We start from the raw sequence: 20,371 nt of genomic DNA on the forward strand, positions 1-20,371 counted from the left end.
AGACACTGACATGCCAATATGTATGATCTCTACAGTACAACTGATTCCACATTTTTTGGATAACAACAAATTCTTAAACACTGTCAGATACCCAGATAAGATCTTTCAAACATTTTTATCACAAAGCCAGTAAACTCTATGTAGATGAAAATAATTTTTGCTCCCAGGATTTAGAAAATCTCATTTGTCTCTAACCCTGGCAAGTGTCATAGGAGATGAATAATGTTGGTAGGGACTTCAGAATCAGTGGCTCAAATTCATGCTGATGCTGATACAAAAAGCAACATGTCACAATGAGTCACAATGATGTGAAGTTCCTTTCCTCACTAATGCTGTCGGTGAGCTACCATTACTCTACTGATGCAGAATATCCATTTTTTTCTTAGGGAAGAAATTTTCATGATTTTAAAATTTCCATAAAATAAGACTTATTTTATGGCTACTTTATATGCGTGTAATGGATAAAAATGAGGCTGCATTGAAAGCTGTTTTCAAACTGAAAGGAAAGAATCAATCTCTATGACCTGCTTCAAGAATGCCATGCCAGAATCCATCAAAATGTGGAATACGAGTACACTCTGACAGAGCAATTCCATTTCATGGATAATGTCTCATAGATGTACTATCAAAACCAGGTAAAAATATATGTAAAAAAGTTCTTAACAGAAGTTTTACACAGAAAAACAGGAGACAACCTAAACACCCATGAATAGGGAATCAGGTAATACTTTATACAATAGCCACAGAATAAAAACTATACATAGCTGTTAAAGAAAAAGATATATATTCAGACTTACAGATGGAAAAATACAATAACATAATTAGGGAGTAAAAGTAAAAAGAAAAGCAAGGAAGCAAATTAAATAGTAGATCAGTGACTACTAGTGGAAGAGAGAGAAGGCCAAAATCAGAAAGCAGCACACGGGATAACTATTTCTTGACTCAGTTAAAGGCATGCATGGAAGGCAAGTCACTGTTGCTTTTCCACAAAGTTCAAGATTTAGAAATTCTAAAATATGATATATGAATTAGAAATGGTCATAATCGTTGAAATTTCCTGACAAAAAACTATTCTCTGGTACTAATTTTTTTTTTTACTGTGGAAAGGAAATATTTCCAGGAGACCATGTAAAGCTAAGAACACATTTTTATGCTGATATTTTAATTACAATGAAGTTAATTCACCCCAAAAAAGAAAATTACTTATTTATAAAATTGTATCACTTATAAAATAACAGAAATTAAAATGTACACTCAGTGTAAAATACTCAGTATAAATTTATTCATTAATATATTCATCATGAATATAAAATTATTCATCAGAATTATTCACAGTATAATAATACTGTCATTTTTAAAGTACATCTTAAAAGTTTACTAACCTTTCTGCAGATAACCACTCTGACATTTATATGTGTTCTGTGAGATATATATACCACAGACAACAGATCTTTGAAATTAATAGCAGGATCTATGGTGGGAAAAAAATAAAAATTTAAAATTAAATTCCAGAGATAGTCAAAGAGACTATCCGTGAGTGACAGATAATAATTGTTTCATTTTTATTTTTCTCGCTGACAACAAGATATCCTTTATTTTTTTTCTAGCTTTATGGCGATATAACTGCCATAAAACAGCATATAAATTTAATTTACAACATGATAACCTGATATACTTATATACCACAAAATAATTACCACAATAAGGTTAGTTAATATCCATCACTTCACATAGTAACTATTTTCCTTTAGTGGTGAAAACGTTTAAGATCTGCTCTTTAAGCAACTTCCAAATGCATAGTATTATTTACTATAGTCACCAGGTTGCACTTTAGATCCCCAGAACTTATTCATCTTATAAGTGGAAGCTTGTACTCTTTGGCCACCTTCACTCATTTGCCCTCTGCCTCCAGCCCCGGCAACTACCAATCTACTGTTTCTAGGAGGTTGGTTTTTTGAATTTCACCTATAAGTGAGACCACAGAATATGTGTCCTTCTCTGACTTATTTCACTTAGCAGAATAATGCCCTGCAGGTTCTTCTGTTACAAATGGCTGAATAATATTCATACAAAACACCTCATCATTGTCCACTCACCCATCAGCAGACAGTCAGGTTGTGCATGTCTTGGCTATTATAAATGATGCTGCAATGAACATGGGGACGCAGAAAACTCTTCAAGATACTGATTTCATTTTCTTTGGATATGTATCTAGAAGATGGATTGCTGGCATTTATGACAGTTCTATTTTTAATTTTTGGAGGAACCTCCATACTGTTTTCCCCAGTGGCCATCTAATTTGCATTCCCAGCAACAATGCACAAGGGTTTCCCTTTCGCCATATCTTCACCACCACTTGTTACTGTCCTTTTGGAAACAGCCACCTTTTCAGGTGTGAAGTGTTATCTCCTGTGGTTTTGATTTACACTTCCCTTATGATTAGAGATGTGGAGCACCTTGTCAATTACCTACTGGTTATTTGTACATCTTCTTTGCAAATATGTCTTTTCATGCCCTTTGCTCTTTTTTTTTTTTTTAATTTTAGTTAGTTGACATACAGTTCAATACTGGTTTCAGTTGATTTCAGTGGTTCATCATTTACATGCAACACCCAGTGCTCATCATAACATGTGGCCTCCTTAATATCCATCACCCTCCATCAACCCTCAGTTTGTCTTTTAATCGAAGAGTCTCTCATGATGTTTTCCCATCTCTTTTCTTTCCCCCTCCTGAAAGTTCATCCATTTTTTCCCACTAAATTCGCATATGAGTGAAATCATATGGTATTTGTCTTTCTCTGATGGACTTATTTCACTTAGCGTAATAAACTCTGGCTCCAACCACGTCATCGCAAATGGCAAAATTTCATTTTTTGATGGTTGACTAGTATTCCACTATCTTCTTTATCCATTCATCAGTTGATGGGCTTTGGGGCTCCTTCCATGGTTTGGCTATTGTTGATATTAATGCTATAAGCCTGGGATTCATGTACCCCTTCAAATCTTTATTTCTGTATCCCTTGGGTAAATACCTAGAAGTATGATTGTTGGATCATAAGGTAGTTTTTTTAGGAACTGCCATACATTCCTAAGTAGGAATTTATAAAATTTTAGCTTTTTTAGGAATTGGCCATACTGTTCTCCGGAGTGGCTGCACCTGTTTGCCTTCCCACCAACAATGCAAAAGGATTCCTGTTTCTCTGCAGCCTTGCTGTTTCCTGTATTGTTAATTTTAGCCATTCGGACAGGTGTGAGGTGGTATCTCATTATGGTTTTGATTTGTCTTTCCCTGATGATGAGTGATGTTGAGTACCTTTTAGCCATCTGGATGTCTTCTTTCGAGAAATACCTATTCATGTCTTCTGCCCATTTCTTAACTGGATTATTTGGTTTTTTGGGTGTTGAATTTATTAAGTTCCTTACAGATTTTGGATACTAACCCTCATTTGCAAGTATGTTCTTCTATTTCATAGGCCGCCTTTTAGTTTTGTTGATTGTTTCCCTTGCTATACAGAGGTTTTTCATCTTGATGAAGTCCCAATAGTTCATTTTTGCTTTTGTTTCCCTTGCTTCCAGTGATGTGTCTAGTACCTTGTTTATTTTTTAATTGGATTTTTGTTGCTATGTTGTAGGATTTCCTTACATATTTTAGATAATTAATCCCCTCTCAGATATTTGATTCACTAGTATTTTCTTCCACCCTATAGACTGCCTTTTCACTTTGTTTATGCTTTTTCTTCCTGTGGAGAAGCTTTTTAGTTGGATAAAGTCCCACTTGTTTATTTTTGCTTTTACTGCTTGTGTTTCTGGTGTCATTGCCAAGACAAATGTAAGTACTTCTCCTCCTCCTCCTCGTGTTTTCTTCTAGGAGTTATATAATTCAGGGCTTACATTTAAATCTTTAATTCATTTCAAGTTAATTTTTGTGAGTGGTGTAAGATAAGGGCCCATTTTCATTCTTTTGCATATGAGTATCTTTTCCTAACACCATTCATTGAATAGACTATTTTTCCCATACTGAGTATTCTTGGATCCCTTGTCAAATATTAGTTGACCAGATATACATGGTTTTATTTCTGGACTTTCAATTCTGTTCCACTGGTCTATGTGTGTTTTTATGCTAGTACCATACTGTTTGGATTACTGTAACTTTGTAGTATAGTTTGAAATCAAGAACTGTGATGCTTCCAGCTATCCTCTTCTTTTTCAAATTCTTTCTCGAACACTGAACTGTGGGAAATAGTTATATAAGTACTGAAATAACTGTCTCATTTAAAATAAGGATTATAGAGGGGCTCCAAGGTGCCTTCGCCAATTAACCAGCTAACTCCTGATTTCACCACAGGTCATTATCTCGGAGTCCTGGGATCAAGCCCTGTGTCGGGGAGTATGTTTGAAGACTCTTTCTTTCCTTCTTCCTTACCCTTCCCCACATGCACTCTCTCTAAAATAAATAAATCTTTAAAAAAATAAAGTAAGAATTACAGATGTTTAAAAATTTTATGAACAAAATAGATTTAGAATATTTGACAGTCTTGGGACCCCTGGGTGGCTCAGTTGGTTGGACGACTGCCTTCGGCTCAGGTCATGATCCCGGAGTCCTGGGATCGAGTCCCGCATCAGGCTCCCAGCTCCCACGGGGAGTCTGCTTCTCCCTCTGACTTTCTCCTTGCTCATGCTCTCTCTCACTGTCTCTCTCTCAAATAAATAAATAAAATCTTAAAAAAAAAAAAAAAAAGAATATTTGACAGTCTCCTGAGTAAGCCCTAAATAACTGTTCTTTTCTTTTAGTTGCCTGAACACACCATCCATACTGTTTTGATCTTGTACTATTATTTATCTTTTTATGTAAATGTCCTATATCTTATATACTTATCAATGAGAAGATAAACCATTCAAAACAAAGAACCTAAACTTATACCTTTTGAACCCTTAGCATCTGACATAAACACTACAGTTTATAGTAAGTACTAAAAAAGTTTTATTTAAAAAAAAAGAGAAACAAGAAAGAATATCTAAAAGAATATCTGAAATTAAGGATCTAAGCTCCCTAAAGAAAAAAAAAACATGTTTTCTTTATTTTCTCTAGAATCCTTTTCTTATTAGAGAGGACCCTATTATTTACTAATCAATGAATCAATAATTATTGAAGGCCTACCAAGTAAGGTACTACTATGCCCTGGAGAGACAAAAACAAAAAAGGTAAATAAAAAATAGTACCCAATAAAAGCCCTGCTGAATCAAATAATAAATAGTTAAAAAGTAACCTGAGGAAGGGTAAAAAAAACTCTTTAGAAAAAAACAGTTGAGAACCATCAAATAGAATTATGCTACTATGAAGAACATTTCTTAAATATATCAGTATTATCAGCCTTAATCATACCTGTATTTATAATTTGATTGGTGAGGCTTTTAATGAGAGAGGTATTAATGGGTGCTTCATTAAGAAGGAGTCCCAATCCTGAATAGCCAACTTCTCTGAGCCGAATACGTTGTTTACTTCGTTCATAAACATTTGTGCATTTCAACATTTGTTCCATAACCTGGTCACAACAGTAATATATTCTTCTCAATACAGAGAACTAAGAACAGTCTGTCACTTAAGTTAATATTAAATATAATGTTACTGTACAAGCATGATTTTGGAGAATCATTTTTTCCTTAAGTGTAACAAACAAACCCAGCAGTAACAGGGAGGAATATTCCATATCATACTCTTATTAAAAAATGGATTTAAGAAGATTGAACTAAAATGCATTTGTATTTAAATAATTAATATATATAAACCTGTAGTTTACATGTGTTTACATGTGTTTCCCGTGTTTACATGTGTTGCAGATCAAAGAAATAAAACTTCCTTTTTAATGGCTAAGGCTTAGATAGAAACAAACCCTGCAGCCTCCATGAAAAACAAAAGTATGTTGTGAAAGAGCAAAAAGATATTCCAGATACATCTAGTGATTTATCGAACATTTATGTAACATTTATATAAGAGTTATCAAAATAATTGTCAAGAACAAGGAAACATCTTGTGAAGCAACACATCCATATGCCAAAATGGGAGAATGAGTTAGTAATTCCATACTTTTTAAAGTGAGATCAATGTTTTAAAAGTGACATACTGAAACCCTATGGAAAGGGTAATTTTGGCAGAATAATATGATGAATAATCCATATAAGGCCATTTTTAAACAAATAACATTTAATCTCCATAAAGGAACATTTGTTTGGGCAGATACTTTAAAAAGCAGCCACAGGGGTCACCATAATTAATACTCATGAGAGACTACGCCAGGTAATTTTTATTGCACTTTTGTTTTCCAAAGTTTAGGGATTCCAAACAGAGGCAATCCAAACTTGACCCCATATGTAAACTTTATAATGTAACACTAATGAAACAAGAGGAAACAAATGTCATAGGCGATCAGGCATAATGAACAGAATAAATCATGAGAAGTAGAAATATGACTCTTTTTTTTTTTTTTAAGATTTTTATTTATTCATAGACAGAGATCACAAGTAGGTAGAGAAGCAGGTGGGCGGGTAGAGAGAAGCAAGCTCCCTGGTGACCAGAGAGCCCGATGCGGGACTTGATCCCAGGACCTTGAGATCATGACCTGAGCTGAAGGCAGAGGCTTAACCCACTGAGCCACCCAGGTATCCCGACTAACTCTTTTATTTTTAACAAAAAAGGTGAGGTGGATGGCTTCAACTAAAGCTCAAAGTGACTACTTTGGATAGCTTAACAAAATATATTCATTATCCTTTGACAAGTTACTAACCTCTCTGGCCTCAGTTTATCTGTAAAATGGGACTAATAATATCAACTTCGTAAAGTTTTTGCAAGGACTAAGTTAGCTAATATATGAAGAATGTATACTGCCTGATAAATAGTGGGTGCTACATAAGGTTGGTTATTATAATTAACTGCTAAAATGTCTGACCTGCCACACAGACCCATGGTAAGTCAAAAGAGAAATGAGACAAAATTAGTGAAAGAGAGTGGGAGGTACACACCTCTAGTTATGAAATGAGTAATCACAGGAATAAAAGGTAGAGCAAAGGAAACATAGTCAATGGTATTATAATAAGGTTGTATATTGACAGATGGTTCCTGCACTTGTGGTGAGCACAGCATAATGCATAAACTTGCAGAATCACTACATTGTACACCTGAAGCTACTGTAACATTACATATCAATTATACTCAAATAAAAAAATGTTTTTTAAAAGAAGGCAAAAAAGGGAAATAAGAGGTTTTATACTGAGATTGATATAACAAAGTGGATTTTCCACTAAATAACTGATCAGATTATAATACAATTAGTTTCTAAATGTTCAAAATAGGAGAAATATATATCAAAACAAACTGAAGAATTAATTAATTAATTTTTAATGTATGCTTCACACCCAACATGGAGCCCAACACAGGACTTGAACCCATGATCCTGAGACTGAGACCTGAACTAAGATCAAGAGCTGGACACTTAACCTACTGAGTCAGCCAGGCAACCCTACAACAACTTAAAATTAAAGTAGACGTGAAAAAAGAATTTACATTCATAAAATGGATATTTACAAGTAAATTCATATACTCAGAAATGTCCCCAAATATAAAGATGCTTAAGAAATGTTTGTACCTTAAAAACGATTTCTCTTAGTCTGTCAGAGTACTTCTGATTTAACAGCAAGGCATAAAGTATGTCAGCATTTCCTGGTTCAAACAGCAACAAGAAAAGCTGACCTCTAGTTGGGCTGGTACGGAGGAGACTGAAGAGCATATCCAAAATTCCAAAGAGCTTTTAAAATTAAACAACACAAAACAAACAACCACACTTATATATGGAAGTACAAATAAAGTCATATTTAAACTAAATCCTATATACCCCAATGTTTTAGTGCTTAACTCAATGATCTGATGTCTTCTGAAATAGCCATGCCTTTTACCTCCATTCTGCTTTTGGCTTATTTCCTTTTGTAGATCCTCTCAATATGAATATTCACCTGCTGGGCCATATGTATAATGCTGTAGCCACATAAAAAACCATGTCTTCCATAAAACCTTCCCTGGTCTTCTCAACAGTAGTACTCTTCTATGAAAACCTCATAGGACTTTGTTTCTCTCTTATAGCTGTTGTCATAGTCTCTTTTTGTTTGTTTGTTTGTTTCATAATTATTTATAAACCTCTCTTATCCACCCTTGTTTCTTTAGGTTAAAAGAATGCTAATTCATTCATTATAACATACCTATAGTATCTACTATTACTCTGTGTGTATAATTAGCATTCAATAAATACCTCATTGACTGAACTGACCAAGAAAATATCACTGGCAATGAATCACAGTGGGTGACAACACAGCTATCATGAAATAAGACTACTGGTTACTCTAAATAAAAAGCTTCTTCTTCTTCTTCTTCTGCTGCTGCTGCTGCTGCTTCTTCTTTTCAGTATTTTATGTATTTATTTGACAGAGAAAGAGCAAAAGCAGGGGGAGCAGCAAAGAGACAGGGAGAAGCAGGCTCTCTGCTGCACAAGGAGCCTGACGTGGGGCTTGATCCCAGGACCCTGGGATCATGACCTGAGCCGAAGGCAGATGCTTAATCGACTGAGCCACTCAGATGCCCCAAAAGAAGCTTCTGAAGTAGTCTAACTTTATGGGGAAATAGATTAAGTTAACTCATTTATATAAATCAATTTTGAAGTCATGTAATCTCTGAGTACACAACAAATACTTCATTATAGAGCACAAAATATTTGAATCAGCATAATTTAAGGATACTCAAGTTTGGTGCTGAGAGTGGTATACAGAAAGAGCAGAGAAATAGCAGTAAATATACCTGTGTTCTGTTCCCATGTTTGTCAGCTGTATAACTTTTTAAGTCACTAATCTATCTGAAAAGTACTTCCAAATGCACAAGTGGGAAGACTGATTCCTAGTCTGTATACTTAACATCAGTGGTCCTCAAATTTTACCATGCATCATAACTACCTGGAAGGCATGGTTCAGTAAGTGTGCATTTATGACAGGTAAATCTGGTCAGGAACCATAAATTGAGAACTATTTTCTTAAAGGGTAGCTCTGAGGTATAAATGAGAAATGTACGTAAAAGTATATAAAAATAGAAATATAATTTATTCTTTATGCAAAATTTTTCAGAACCTGTGTTAAAATTCATGTCAGAAATCTGCCCAGTATCTTTGATGACAGGTAAATATACATTATGTGACCTATGAAAAAAGGCTTCAGAACTGCCAAACAACTATTTTCAGATACTACTTTTTAGCTAACTAGAATATTTTATTGCATCACCATCTATTATTTTATTTAACTTTCAGTTGGGAAATAAAAATTTACTTCTTTAACTGCAAAATACTATATTTTACATAATAAACATCTTACTTTTAAAATATATTTTTTTAATTTTTTATTTTTTATAAACATATATTTTTATCCCCAGGGGTACAGGTCTGTGAATCACCAGGTTTACACACTTCACAGCACTCACCAAAGCACACACCCTCCCCAATGTCCATAATCCTACCCCTTCTCCCAACCCCCTCCCCCCAGCAACCCTCAGTTTGTTTTGTGAGATTAAGAGTCACTTATGGTTTGTCTCCCTCCCAATTCCATCTTGTTAAAATATTTTTAATATATGTGTAATTTCAAAAGAAGATGATATAGCAACTTAAGAGTGAAGAAGAAAAAACAGATTTTTCTTGAGCAAAATACCTGTTCTTCTTCATTGATAGCGGCTATGTAACCCATAATACTCTGTATCTCTTCATGAGTTCCACCTTTGCACAGAAAATATTTAATCAGTCCATACAAAGAAGTCCTTATTGTTCGAATGTCATCTAGAGACAGCTCACTGTATTTACAATCACTCCTGAAAGAGAAAGTAAAAGTGCAAGAATTGAAATTTAAAATGTTTTACATTTTAGTGCTTTTTTTATACAAAAAAATTCTTAGTTTAAAAAAAGATGTTTCCATGTAACTATTAGAATTCATGGTATCTTTGTTTTCTTTTTCCTTTTAAGGAAAACCTTGGGTTTCGATGACAAAGATATAGTTAAAACAGCTTATATTTAAACAACACTAGGTAACAGACACAGTTTTAAGTGCTTTACATGTTATTAATACATTTAGTTTAATCCTGAAAATGGATAGGATGTCACAGATTTATTATCTCTTTGTCACTGACAAGAAAACTTAAGCACAGAAAAGTTGAGTAAGTTGACTACAGACAGACAATTAATGAAACACAAGATTCAAACCCAATCTACGTGATCCATTGTTCATCATCTTAACCTCTGCATCATCTTTCTGAAGTTAAAGGATATTAGAATTTCTGGAAAATAAATAATCTAGACATTCCAAGCAAGCAGCAGGCAGAAAACAACATCAAACTGAGAAGGAGCAAGGACATCATACCCATAATAAATCCTAAGTGTATCTAGGAGAAACTGCACACCATATTTCTTTCGGAAAACTCTTCTGCTGTCTTTGATGATGGTGGAAAGATACTGTATATGACCTAAAATACAAAGTTCACTCTTAAATGAATAACTAAAATAAAACCTCACAGGTGGTTATAAATTTCTAAAACAAACGTAAAATTTGATCCAACGACTGTTCTCACCAATTCGAAAGGGAAAATCTCCACGGTTCCAAATACGGAAGTCAAAGAGTAAATATTGATACATTTGCTGCAGGAGCTGCATATTTTTCTCTAATGACACCTGTTCAATTAATAACTGAACTGCCATCAGTACATTAACATCCATCAAGGAGCTTGGCACCTGAAATCCAAACAGATGAGGGTCCTGTAAATTTCAGTTTAATAATTATCATTAAGCTACATTTAATTTCAAATGATTAATTTAGAACATCTAAATATGAGAATCTTTGTTACAAAAATATAAACTTAAACTTTAATTTACCAAGGTACATTAGAACATATTTTCCCAAAAGTCTTAGATTTATCAAATATCCCAAATACCAATATAAACAAAGTCCTACATATCAAAGATTATATACTGTTAGTTGAGTAATTCTTGTAAAAAGGTGATTCAGAGTAGGTTTTAAAAATCTGCCTGTGAAATAAAAATATGTCCACTAATATGCAACCACAAAAGTGTTTTTAAAAAAACATTTTACTTAGTAAGAAGAAAATCCCTAAAGACAAATTGCTAATTACAATCATTGGCCATATCTTCGAATGTTGAATAAGCTCACCTTCTGCAGCAAGGCACCAAGAGTGGCAACTCCATGGGAGTGAGTAAGATTGTCCTGGTTGATAGGATGTCTTTGAATAAAGTGCTTCACAATCAAGATAAATGTTGCAATTAAATTCCTTTCTAATCTTGACTCTGAGGAATTGTGAACATGTCTTTAATTATCATAATTACTCTAATCACTTTTACATCACATTTTCTATGTTATAGTACGTGTTGTAACAAATAAGAAATTTGGTTGAGCAATTTGCTTCCAAGGTCACTTGCAGAATGCAAGTGTCAGAGAAAAGCAGTGAGTGCATATCACATACCTACATACACATGCAAGTATTTTCATTACCATAAATTTAGCAGTTCTATCATATTTCCACTAATAGTACAAATTAAGGATAGTCAAGAGTAAAACCAACTTCTTAATTTTTTTGACTAAGGTATTATGAACTTTTTGAATTACATTAGTAAAATTAGGAGTGGGCTGCTTCAGCTACAAATGGTTAAGTTTCTTCCTAATGGTGGTAAGACATTTTTATCTATTTTTCAATTAATAACCAAATCTCTCAATGATTATCTTGTATTAATTTTATCTCAATACCTGATGCCTTCGTGGAGGTCAGTACAACCCAATCTCCTTCTACAGGTGTTATCAATTCAGAAACTGTGCTTTCATTCATTCCTTCAGAAATCTGTCCTTCACCCAAGTGGCTGATTTGTTCCAACAGAGGAAACAATACATTTAATCCACCTATGCAGTTTATGATGTCCTGAAAAAAGACAATTACAATTTTATAATTTTATAAAACAAGCACAATTCTGTCATTTAATATTCACACAAGCATGTATGAAGTTATAATTTGCTAAACTTTCAGACAATGTTGAAGCTAAAGGAACCCTTGTTTGGGCAGCTGCTTTCAAGAATAGCCATGCGGTCACCATAGTCGATACTTGAGACTATGCCTGACCATTTTTACTGCACCTTTGTTTTCCAAAGTTTAGGGATTCCAAACACAGGCAATCTAAATTTGACCCCATTAAGTAGACTTTATAATATAACACGAGTGAAATAAGAGGAAACAACTGTCAAAGGCAATTAAGTATAATGAACAACAAAATAAATTAAGAAAAAAATACATTTGGTGGTAGAAATATCACTGACTCCTCTCCTTTTACTTAAGAAAAAAGTGAAGTGGGTGGTTTCAACCAAAGTTCAATGTGACTATTTTGCATAGCTTAACAAAATACAGTCCATATTCTTTAACAAGTTACTAATCTCTCTGGTCTCCATTTTTTCATCTGTAAAATAAGGCTATTAATAATTCCCACTTTGTAAAGTCGTTACCAGGATTAAGTTAATAAATGAGTGCATAGTGTCTTACAAACCGGGTACTACCCAAGGTTAGCCAACATTAACTGCTAAAATGTTCTGATCTGCCACCTAGACTGAGTTTCATTTATTAAAGAACCCTCTTCATACTTTTTGCCTGTTTTTCATATTGATTTTTAAGGTAATAGCAAGCAAATTAACTTTTTGGATGGCAAGTATTTTTTTCTCAGTTGTCATTTAACTATTTTTGTGTTTGATTTTGTTGCAGTATAAAAATACAATGAATGTAAGAGACACTGAACTCTAGGAAACAGACTGAGGGTTGCAGGAGGGGTGCTGGGTGGGGGAATGGGGTAATTGGGTGATGAGCATTAAGGAGGGCATTGATAGAATGAGAGCTTGGTGTTATATGCAACTGATGAATCACTAAGTTCTATCTCTGACACTAGTAAAAATAGCTCTTCAAACTAACAAACAAAAAAGTAAAATATAATTTTCTGAAGGAAAAAAACACAATGAACTCTCTTATTAATTCTATTCCATTTGATTTCCCATAGTTATAACTCAAAGGCACCAAAAACTACTTTGATTTTCAAGTATAATGTACAGCAAAAATAATCCGCTTTCTATATATAAATAAGATATGCAACTAGCCTTATAAGGCCAATCTTATAAGTCACAGCAAAAGTCAACTTATGAATGGACAAATGTCATAAATCTTACTATTTTAACAGGTAAAATTAAGTGGTTTCATCTCAAAGTCAAAGAGAAAAATGCTTTATACCACAAGAATAACACAAGACTAACATTAACTGATAGATTCATTTTTACACTGGCAGAATTATTCTAATTACCTCTGTTCCACTGAAACAGTAAGTGTATTCAATCAGTGTTAATGGACTACAAGATGAAAGGGATCTGGGGGACTCCTGTCTGGCTCAGTCCGTTGAGCACCCAACTCTTGATTTCAGCTCAGTTTGAGGATTCTCTTTCTGCCTCTCCCTGAGCCCCTCCCCCTGTTTGAATGTGCATGCTCTTCAATACATAAGTGTGTTTAAAAGAAAATAAAAGAGGGGCACCTGGGTGGCTCAGTTGGTTAAGCATCTGACTTTGGCTCGGTCATTATCTCAGGTTCCTGGGATCCAGCCTCACACTGGGCTCCCTGCTGGGAATCTGTTTGTCCCTCTCCCTCTGCCCTTCCTGTGCTTGTGCTTTCTCTGTCTCTCACTATGATAAATAAATAAATTCCTTTAAAAAAATACACACATATATATATGTATATATGTGTGTGTATATATATATATATATATATATATATGATTTTTTTTGTCAATTAACCAGCAAGTTGCCTTATAACTATCTTTTATATTTTTAATTTTACTTAGGCTATAATTTCTATGTAAGGTAACTTGCAAGGGAATGCTATATTTTAGAAATAGGGTATCTCTGACTTGACTTTCTAAAGTCAAGTTAACTTGACATTAATTCTAAAGTCAAGTTAACTTGACATTAATCTAAATAACCTTTATTAATTTAACAATTTAGTAAACAACATTACCGCATATCCTTGTAAAATGCACTAGTGGTACGTCCTTTCAAAGTTCTTAAGGACTACTGGAGAATCAAAGCGAGCAAATATCAAGCAAGTCACTATTGACAATAAGTGAAATGATAAAGTGTTACAGGTACTCATGACAAAAGCGGTTAACTCAGTCTTAGAAAATAAAGAGGTCTCTTAGATAGAACCGAAGACATTATGTCCAACTGACACACACATATGAGGCACATCAAGAAGACAGACAAGTCATGATAGCTAGAGAGGGATGCGGGGAAGAGGTAAAGTCTCTCATCTTTAGTCACATGGAGGAAAAGATCTGTGTTCAAAGCTAACAAATAGGAGACCACAGACAGAAGTATGTAACACAGAAGAAAAATGATAATCAATGAAGTCCCTGAGAGGTTAGGAGGGGTTGAAATCTACCACACAGATTTAGGGATTAAATACCTTAAAAGTGGAGCAATGAACCAAGGCAGTATTCTTCTTCTGAAGGAAACTGTTAAATTCATGACATGGTTTAAGGAGGTAACTAAGTTTCAAGCAAATTAATCATTCAACTACCTATCTGTTTATACTTCAAACAGTTTATGTTGCCAGCAAAAATTTTTACCGGGATTTATTATTCAGATCAATCCAGTGGTGCTTAAAAGATAAACTCTTTAAAAGGATCAGTAAACTTACATATTATGTAGCTCATCATTAACTTACCTTAATATCCCAGTTCACTACTTTGTTTCCTGTTAATCTTCCATGCAAACAATTAGTAGATAAATCAAGACAGATTGAATTTTTGCAGGCCTAAGAATAAAAGGAAAATATGGCAAACAGCTAAGCACAATGAGGACAAAACATAATTTTAACTATAAGTGAAACATTTCACCATAATTTAAAAGAGTATATATTATAGTCAAGGATAAGATGCTTACAATATGAAGTTTAGTATTACTATTCTAATTGTCCTTTAAAAGAATCAGGGACCAGACTCTAAAGCATTCACTCATCAAAAGCAGGTCACTGCTGCATACCATTTGACAGATGAGCTATAGCAGCAACTTACTCACCAGTCACCATAGTTTAAAATTTTTTCTCTTTTAAGAACGAAGTGATAGTTGCCACAGGGGAGGGGAGGAGAGGGCCATGGGCAAACCAGGTGAAGGGGAGTGGAAAATAAAGGCTTCCAGTTACGGAATGAGAAAGTGACAGGGATAAAAAGTAAAGCAAAGGAGATACAGTCAGTGGTGTGCATCAGTGATGTGCAGTGACAGAGGGCAGTTATACTTGTGAGCACAGCGTAACGTAGACTTGTCAAATCACTATGTTGTACACCTGAAACTAATGTAACACTGTGTGTCATCTATACTTCAATTAATAATTTTTTTAAATTCTGTGAAGTTAAAACAACTAAAAATAGAGAAGTTTTAAGCCAATTATATGCAAACAGATTTTTGGCTTTTTAAAAAGTTCAGTGTTCTGGGAGCACCTGGGTGCCTCAGTGGGTTAAAGCCTCTGCCTTCGGCTCAGGTCATAATCCCAGGGTCCTGGGATGGAGCCCTGCATCGGGCTCTCTGCTCAGCAGGGAGCCTGCTTCCCCACCCCCCTTCTGCCTGCCTCTCTGCCTACTTGTGACCTGCATCTGTAAAATAAATAAAATCTTAAAAAAAAAAAAAGTTCTGTGTTTTATTCCGATCAGTATTTCACTAGGCATAATTTCATTGATACATATAAAATACATGGTTAAAATGTGATACAGAAATCACAAAACAATTTATAAAAATCCAGTCACAGACATAAGACACTATTTTCTTCCATGTTCTTGTATTGTCAAATTTATTAACTTCCATAAAGAATTATAAAGCACACAACTTCATGTTCAATCTGTGAATTTGCAGATAATGAAGTATCCTTGAATCCAATCACCATTCCAAACCCCCCCCCCGAAAACAAACAAAAAAAAACCCCCAAACCCTATAAATTGTAGCACAAATGATGTATTAGTTATTTTCTTCTTAAAGCAACTGAGAAAATATGCTTTAATAAAACAAATGTAAATCGAGTTTACAGTTAACCCAATGTAAACTATATTAATCTCAAGACAGAAATGTTTTTCTCCCATTACAAACCTTTGTTTGGGTATCGTGTATCTACGACTTGTCCTCACACAGTAAAACTCCTTATGGCATGACTGCCTCCCATCTGCTATCCCTCCAATCTAACTTTCACAGTGCAGCTTCAGACCTTTTTTCTAAAATGCAAACCTAATTATATTTTGTTCTTCTCCTCAAAATCCTGTGCACTGCCTAGTTAGCCTTGCTATCATCTGGCCTCCACGTGCCCTCTAATTTAATTTCCTGCCATCTTCTCTTCTTAGTGCCTGCTTACTAAGTGCCCTAAACCCAAATATATGTAGATCCCAGTTTTACAGTATGTGCCTTTGAAGGTGCTGCTTGTTAGGCCTGGCACATGCCTCCTCAACTCTGTTTTTTTTTTTTTTTTTAAGATTTTTATTTATTTGACAGAGAGACATCACAAGTAGGCAGAGAGGCAGGCAGAGAGAGAGAGGAAGGGAAGCAGGCTCCCTGCTGAGCAGAGCGCCCGATGCGGGACTCGATCCCAGGACCCCGAGATCATAACCTGAGCCAAAGGCAGTGGCTTAACCCACTGAGACACCCAGGCGCCCCTCAACTCTGCTTTTTAAAACAGAAATCAAACCATCTTTTCTATCATCTTCTAGCCTTCTGAAAGAACCAACCACTCTCCTTTGTTGCTCACTGTATTTTGTACCTAATTCCAACACAAAAATATTGTATAGGTTAAGGATATGCATTAAATAGGCTGAGTTCTATATCCAGCACTACCACTCACTACAATTATGCGGCTAGGCAAGTTACTTGTCTTTACTGAGCCTAAGAAAACTAGCACTTATAAAAGACACAAGTAATATCATATAACCCTTGGATTTTTGTAAAGGGTAAGTGAAACAATACATGTAAAACATTTAGCATAATGCTTGATATAGTGTAAATAGTCAATAAATGGTAACTAAAATGAAAAATGCTCATAAAATTATATAGCACTTTTTTTTTTACATATTTACTTCACGTTAGGTTATAAGCTTCTTAAAGTCAGACACTTTATTCATCTTTATATCCTGAAAGTTCCGCACAATTCTTGGCTCGGAGAAGACACTCAAAAAATTACCAACAATGGATGGTTTGACACCTCCTACAAATGAGTACAAAAATGAAGAACTGTTGACTGTCTGAAAAATCCTCTAGAGCAGCTCCTCCCAGACTAGCATTTGTTAGTAAGTGAGATGAAAAACAAGAATGGCTATTTTCTAATTACAGATTTTTTACTGTTGGAAGTTCCAATTGTAAAAATTCAACCTAACGTTATCAAGTTTAAATCTGAAAAAAGAATATGAAAACCATACTGCCAAAAAGATTCCATTAGCTATCACATGTCTAGAACATGCTACCAAATACATTAGTGAGATTAAATTCAATTATTTCCTATCTACTTATAATTGAGTAAAAATAAGTATATGATATAGTTCTTGCCAAGAAAATAAAGCCTAGTTCAGCAGACAAACATATCTTTGGAAAAAAGTTAATGTTACAAAAGGCAAACACTAAAAAAAAGGAGGCCCAAGAGACATTATAGCCAATGCAATGCATGAACCTTGATCCAGATTTAAGTTTTGAAAAGGCTAAACAAAGTATTTTTGGGAAAACCTGGGAAAATTTGAATGAATCATATAGTACAAAAATTATTCATAATTTTCCTGGGGTGGAAGGGGTGCCTGGGTGGCTCAGTGGGTTAAGGCCTCTGCCTTCGGCTCAGGTCATGGTCCCAGAGTCCTGGGATCGAGCCCCATCGGGCTCTCTGCTCGGCAGGGAGCCTGCTTTCCCCCTCTCTCTCTGCCTGCCTCTCTGCCTACCTGTGATCTCTGTCTGTTAAATAAATAAATAATAAAATCTTAAAAAAAAAAAAAGTTAGGGGAATACAAATGATAGGTAAATTTTATTAGGCCAAATATAATAAATAAGTATTCAAAATATTAAATTATGACCAGGTACTAGCTGGCTCAACTAGAAAAAAAGTTCTACAGTGTATAATCTCACAAAAAGCACTTTCTGGGTCAACGTAACATTTAGTATAACAAAGACAACTAATATTGTTTATGCCACTTTTTTTTCTTCCTCCCAGTTCTACATTTGATCTTTCCCTCAGCCCTTGTTGACCTTAATCACTGTCACCAGGTGGCTCTTGGAAGGAAAAAGGACAACACATGCTATGCATACACGTAGTTTCTTTTTCCTCCTTCTGAAATAAACATTCCATTTTTGGGGGTTTGTTTTCTTGCATTACTTTAAAAAATAAACAAAAATATGTTGAGCATAATTTTGTTTAATCTCTCCTTCCAAAGAAGTGGGATAACAAAAAGTTTAAACGGTTTCATTTACTGATGTCAATTCATTAGTAAAAATTCCCACCCCGATTCCCACCCATACTACTGGGATGACATAATGATTAACATTTGAATCCTAGTTGAGAAGTGCACTTTAATTTTATTGCTTTTCCTCTTCTTTCAAAAATTAATAATTTTTTAATGGAAATTCAAGTCTGTCCTTAATTATTCATTGAAATGACAAAAGGAACAAGAAAGGAATTGTAGCCCACAGGATAATCACAACTAGACACACGCCATGCATTTACACTCACCTTTGCGGTGTAGTGAAGAAGGATGTTAGCCGGCAGGTCACCCATGTCAGACTCCTGAAATTTCCAAGGGCTTAAACAGTTTGGACCTGAAAATTATTTATACACATATACACAAACATCACTGAATATATATGGCCACCTTGGTTTGTGTAATTAGAATAAAATTTAAAATTAAGTCGTTTCAAGCCACTTAACACAGTTAAAACGTACTAGCCAAAATGAACTTTATTTTTATACCACCTGTAGTTTGTCTAAAACCTAGAAAAGCTGGGGGGTGGTTAGATCTCCAATACAGAAAGGAAATTTTATATGATATTAAAAACTAATATCAAATATAACTAAATTTACCTATTAATTTATCTAATGTAATTTAAATTTATGTGACGGAAGAGCGAAACAATCAACCAATACTGTGAATAGATAACATAGAAATCGAACAGTAAAATAAGAGGACTTACTAAAAAAATCAAAGAAACACAAATTACAACAAGGTTCCATCTTCCCCCCAAAAATGGAGGAAACAGTACTGATCATTCCATCTTAATGAGCCTGTGGTGAAACTAGCATTACCTACATTTTAGTAGTATGCACTGTGAATTTGTATGCACCTTTTGGAAACTGATTAGGCAACATTACTGAGAGCCCCCCCCACCCCCGGCCAAAATTCTAACACTCCGAATATTTATCCTAGGAATTTATCATAAGTAAACCCACCCAAATAAGGAAAAACACCAAAAGTACAAATAGTTCATCTCATTTAATACCTGAAGTTTATATCAAATTAAAAATTATAAACAACCTAAGTAAATCATGCAATATGGATTCAATGAACTATTATGCAGCCATTCAAATCATTATGAAGACTATACAACAAATAATTATTATAAGAGTAGAATTATAAGTTGGAAAAATTATGAAAATAAAATCCAAACTATATAAGCTATAATGACTACACTAAATGACTCAGTAACTTTAAGTTTATTTAGATTATAGAGCACTTTCATATACTTTGGCGAGTTTTAAAGTAATAAGATTCTAATATAAACTTTCAAAGTTTGGGCAGTCCCAATCACCTCAAAACTCCTATGTTACCTAAAAAAGACATTTTTACATAAAATAGCTCTTCTGCAGTTAATATATATGAATACTTAGAGGTTTTGAATTTTGAAAATAGTTATGATCCAATAATAACCATCAGTGTGTATCTTTAAAATCACAGCCAAAAGGAAAGGAAAAAGCCAAAACAAAATTAGCTTATAATCTTATCCAAGGTCTCCTAATTCTTCTGTTCTCACTTCTTCAGGTATATTAATAATAAATTATAAAAATGACAAGTTTTAGAACAAGACTCACATGATTTTAGAATCAGTCATATGATTTCTTATAAATACAGGTTTATATTTTGTTTCACTGATATATTAAAATCTGTCAAAAGTATTGGCAATATTATATACTGAAAAATGTTCCCCCCACAAACTCATATGTTGAAGCTCTAACCCCCTTTATGACTATATTTGGAGGTCTTTAGGGT

The 20,371-nt window shown here is 34.3% G+C and overlaps 1 protein-coding gene across 13 annotated transcripts in view; it reads right to left on the minus strand.

The window, feature by feature from the left end:
* NBEAL1 (neurobeachin like 1) overlaps nt 1–20,371 on the minus strand; it is a 206,804-nt gene that overhangs the window by 97,677 nt on the left and 88,756 nt on the right. For all 13 annotated transcript variants that reach the window (XM_082688842.1, XM_082688836.1, XM_082688834.1 and 10 more), the window contains 10 exons: nt 18,841–18,926; nt 14,824–14,913; nt 11,829–11,997; nt 11,238–11,371; nt 10,642–10,801; nt 10,434–10,536; nt 9,732–9,888; nt 7,640–7,798; nt 5,383–5,542; nt 1,383–1,471 (listed from right to left, as the gene is read on the minus strand). In XM_082688842.1, coding sequence (XP_082544968.1) covers nt 1,383–1,471; nt 5,383–5,542; nt 7,640–7,798; nt 9,732–9,888; nt 10,434–10,536; nt 10,642–10,801; nt 11,238–11,371; nt 11,829–11,997; nt 14,824–14,913; nt 18,841–18,926 — 1,307 coding nt within the window. The remainder of the gene's footprint in view (nt 1–1,382; nt 1,472–5,382; nt 5,543–7,639; nt 7,799–9,731; nt 9,889–10,433; nt 10,537–10,641; nt 10,802–11,237; nt 11,372–11,828; nt 11,998–14,823; nt 14,914–18,840; nt 18,927–20,371) is intronic.

This window comes from Mustela nivalis (genome assembly GCF_964662115.1).
Source record: "Mustela nivalis genome assembly, chromosome: 11".
In the NCBI taxonomy this organism is placed as follows: domain Eukaryota; kingdom Metazoa; phylum Chordata; class Mammalia; order Carnivora; family Mustelidae; genus Mustela; species Mustela nivalis.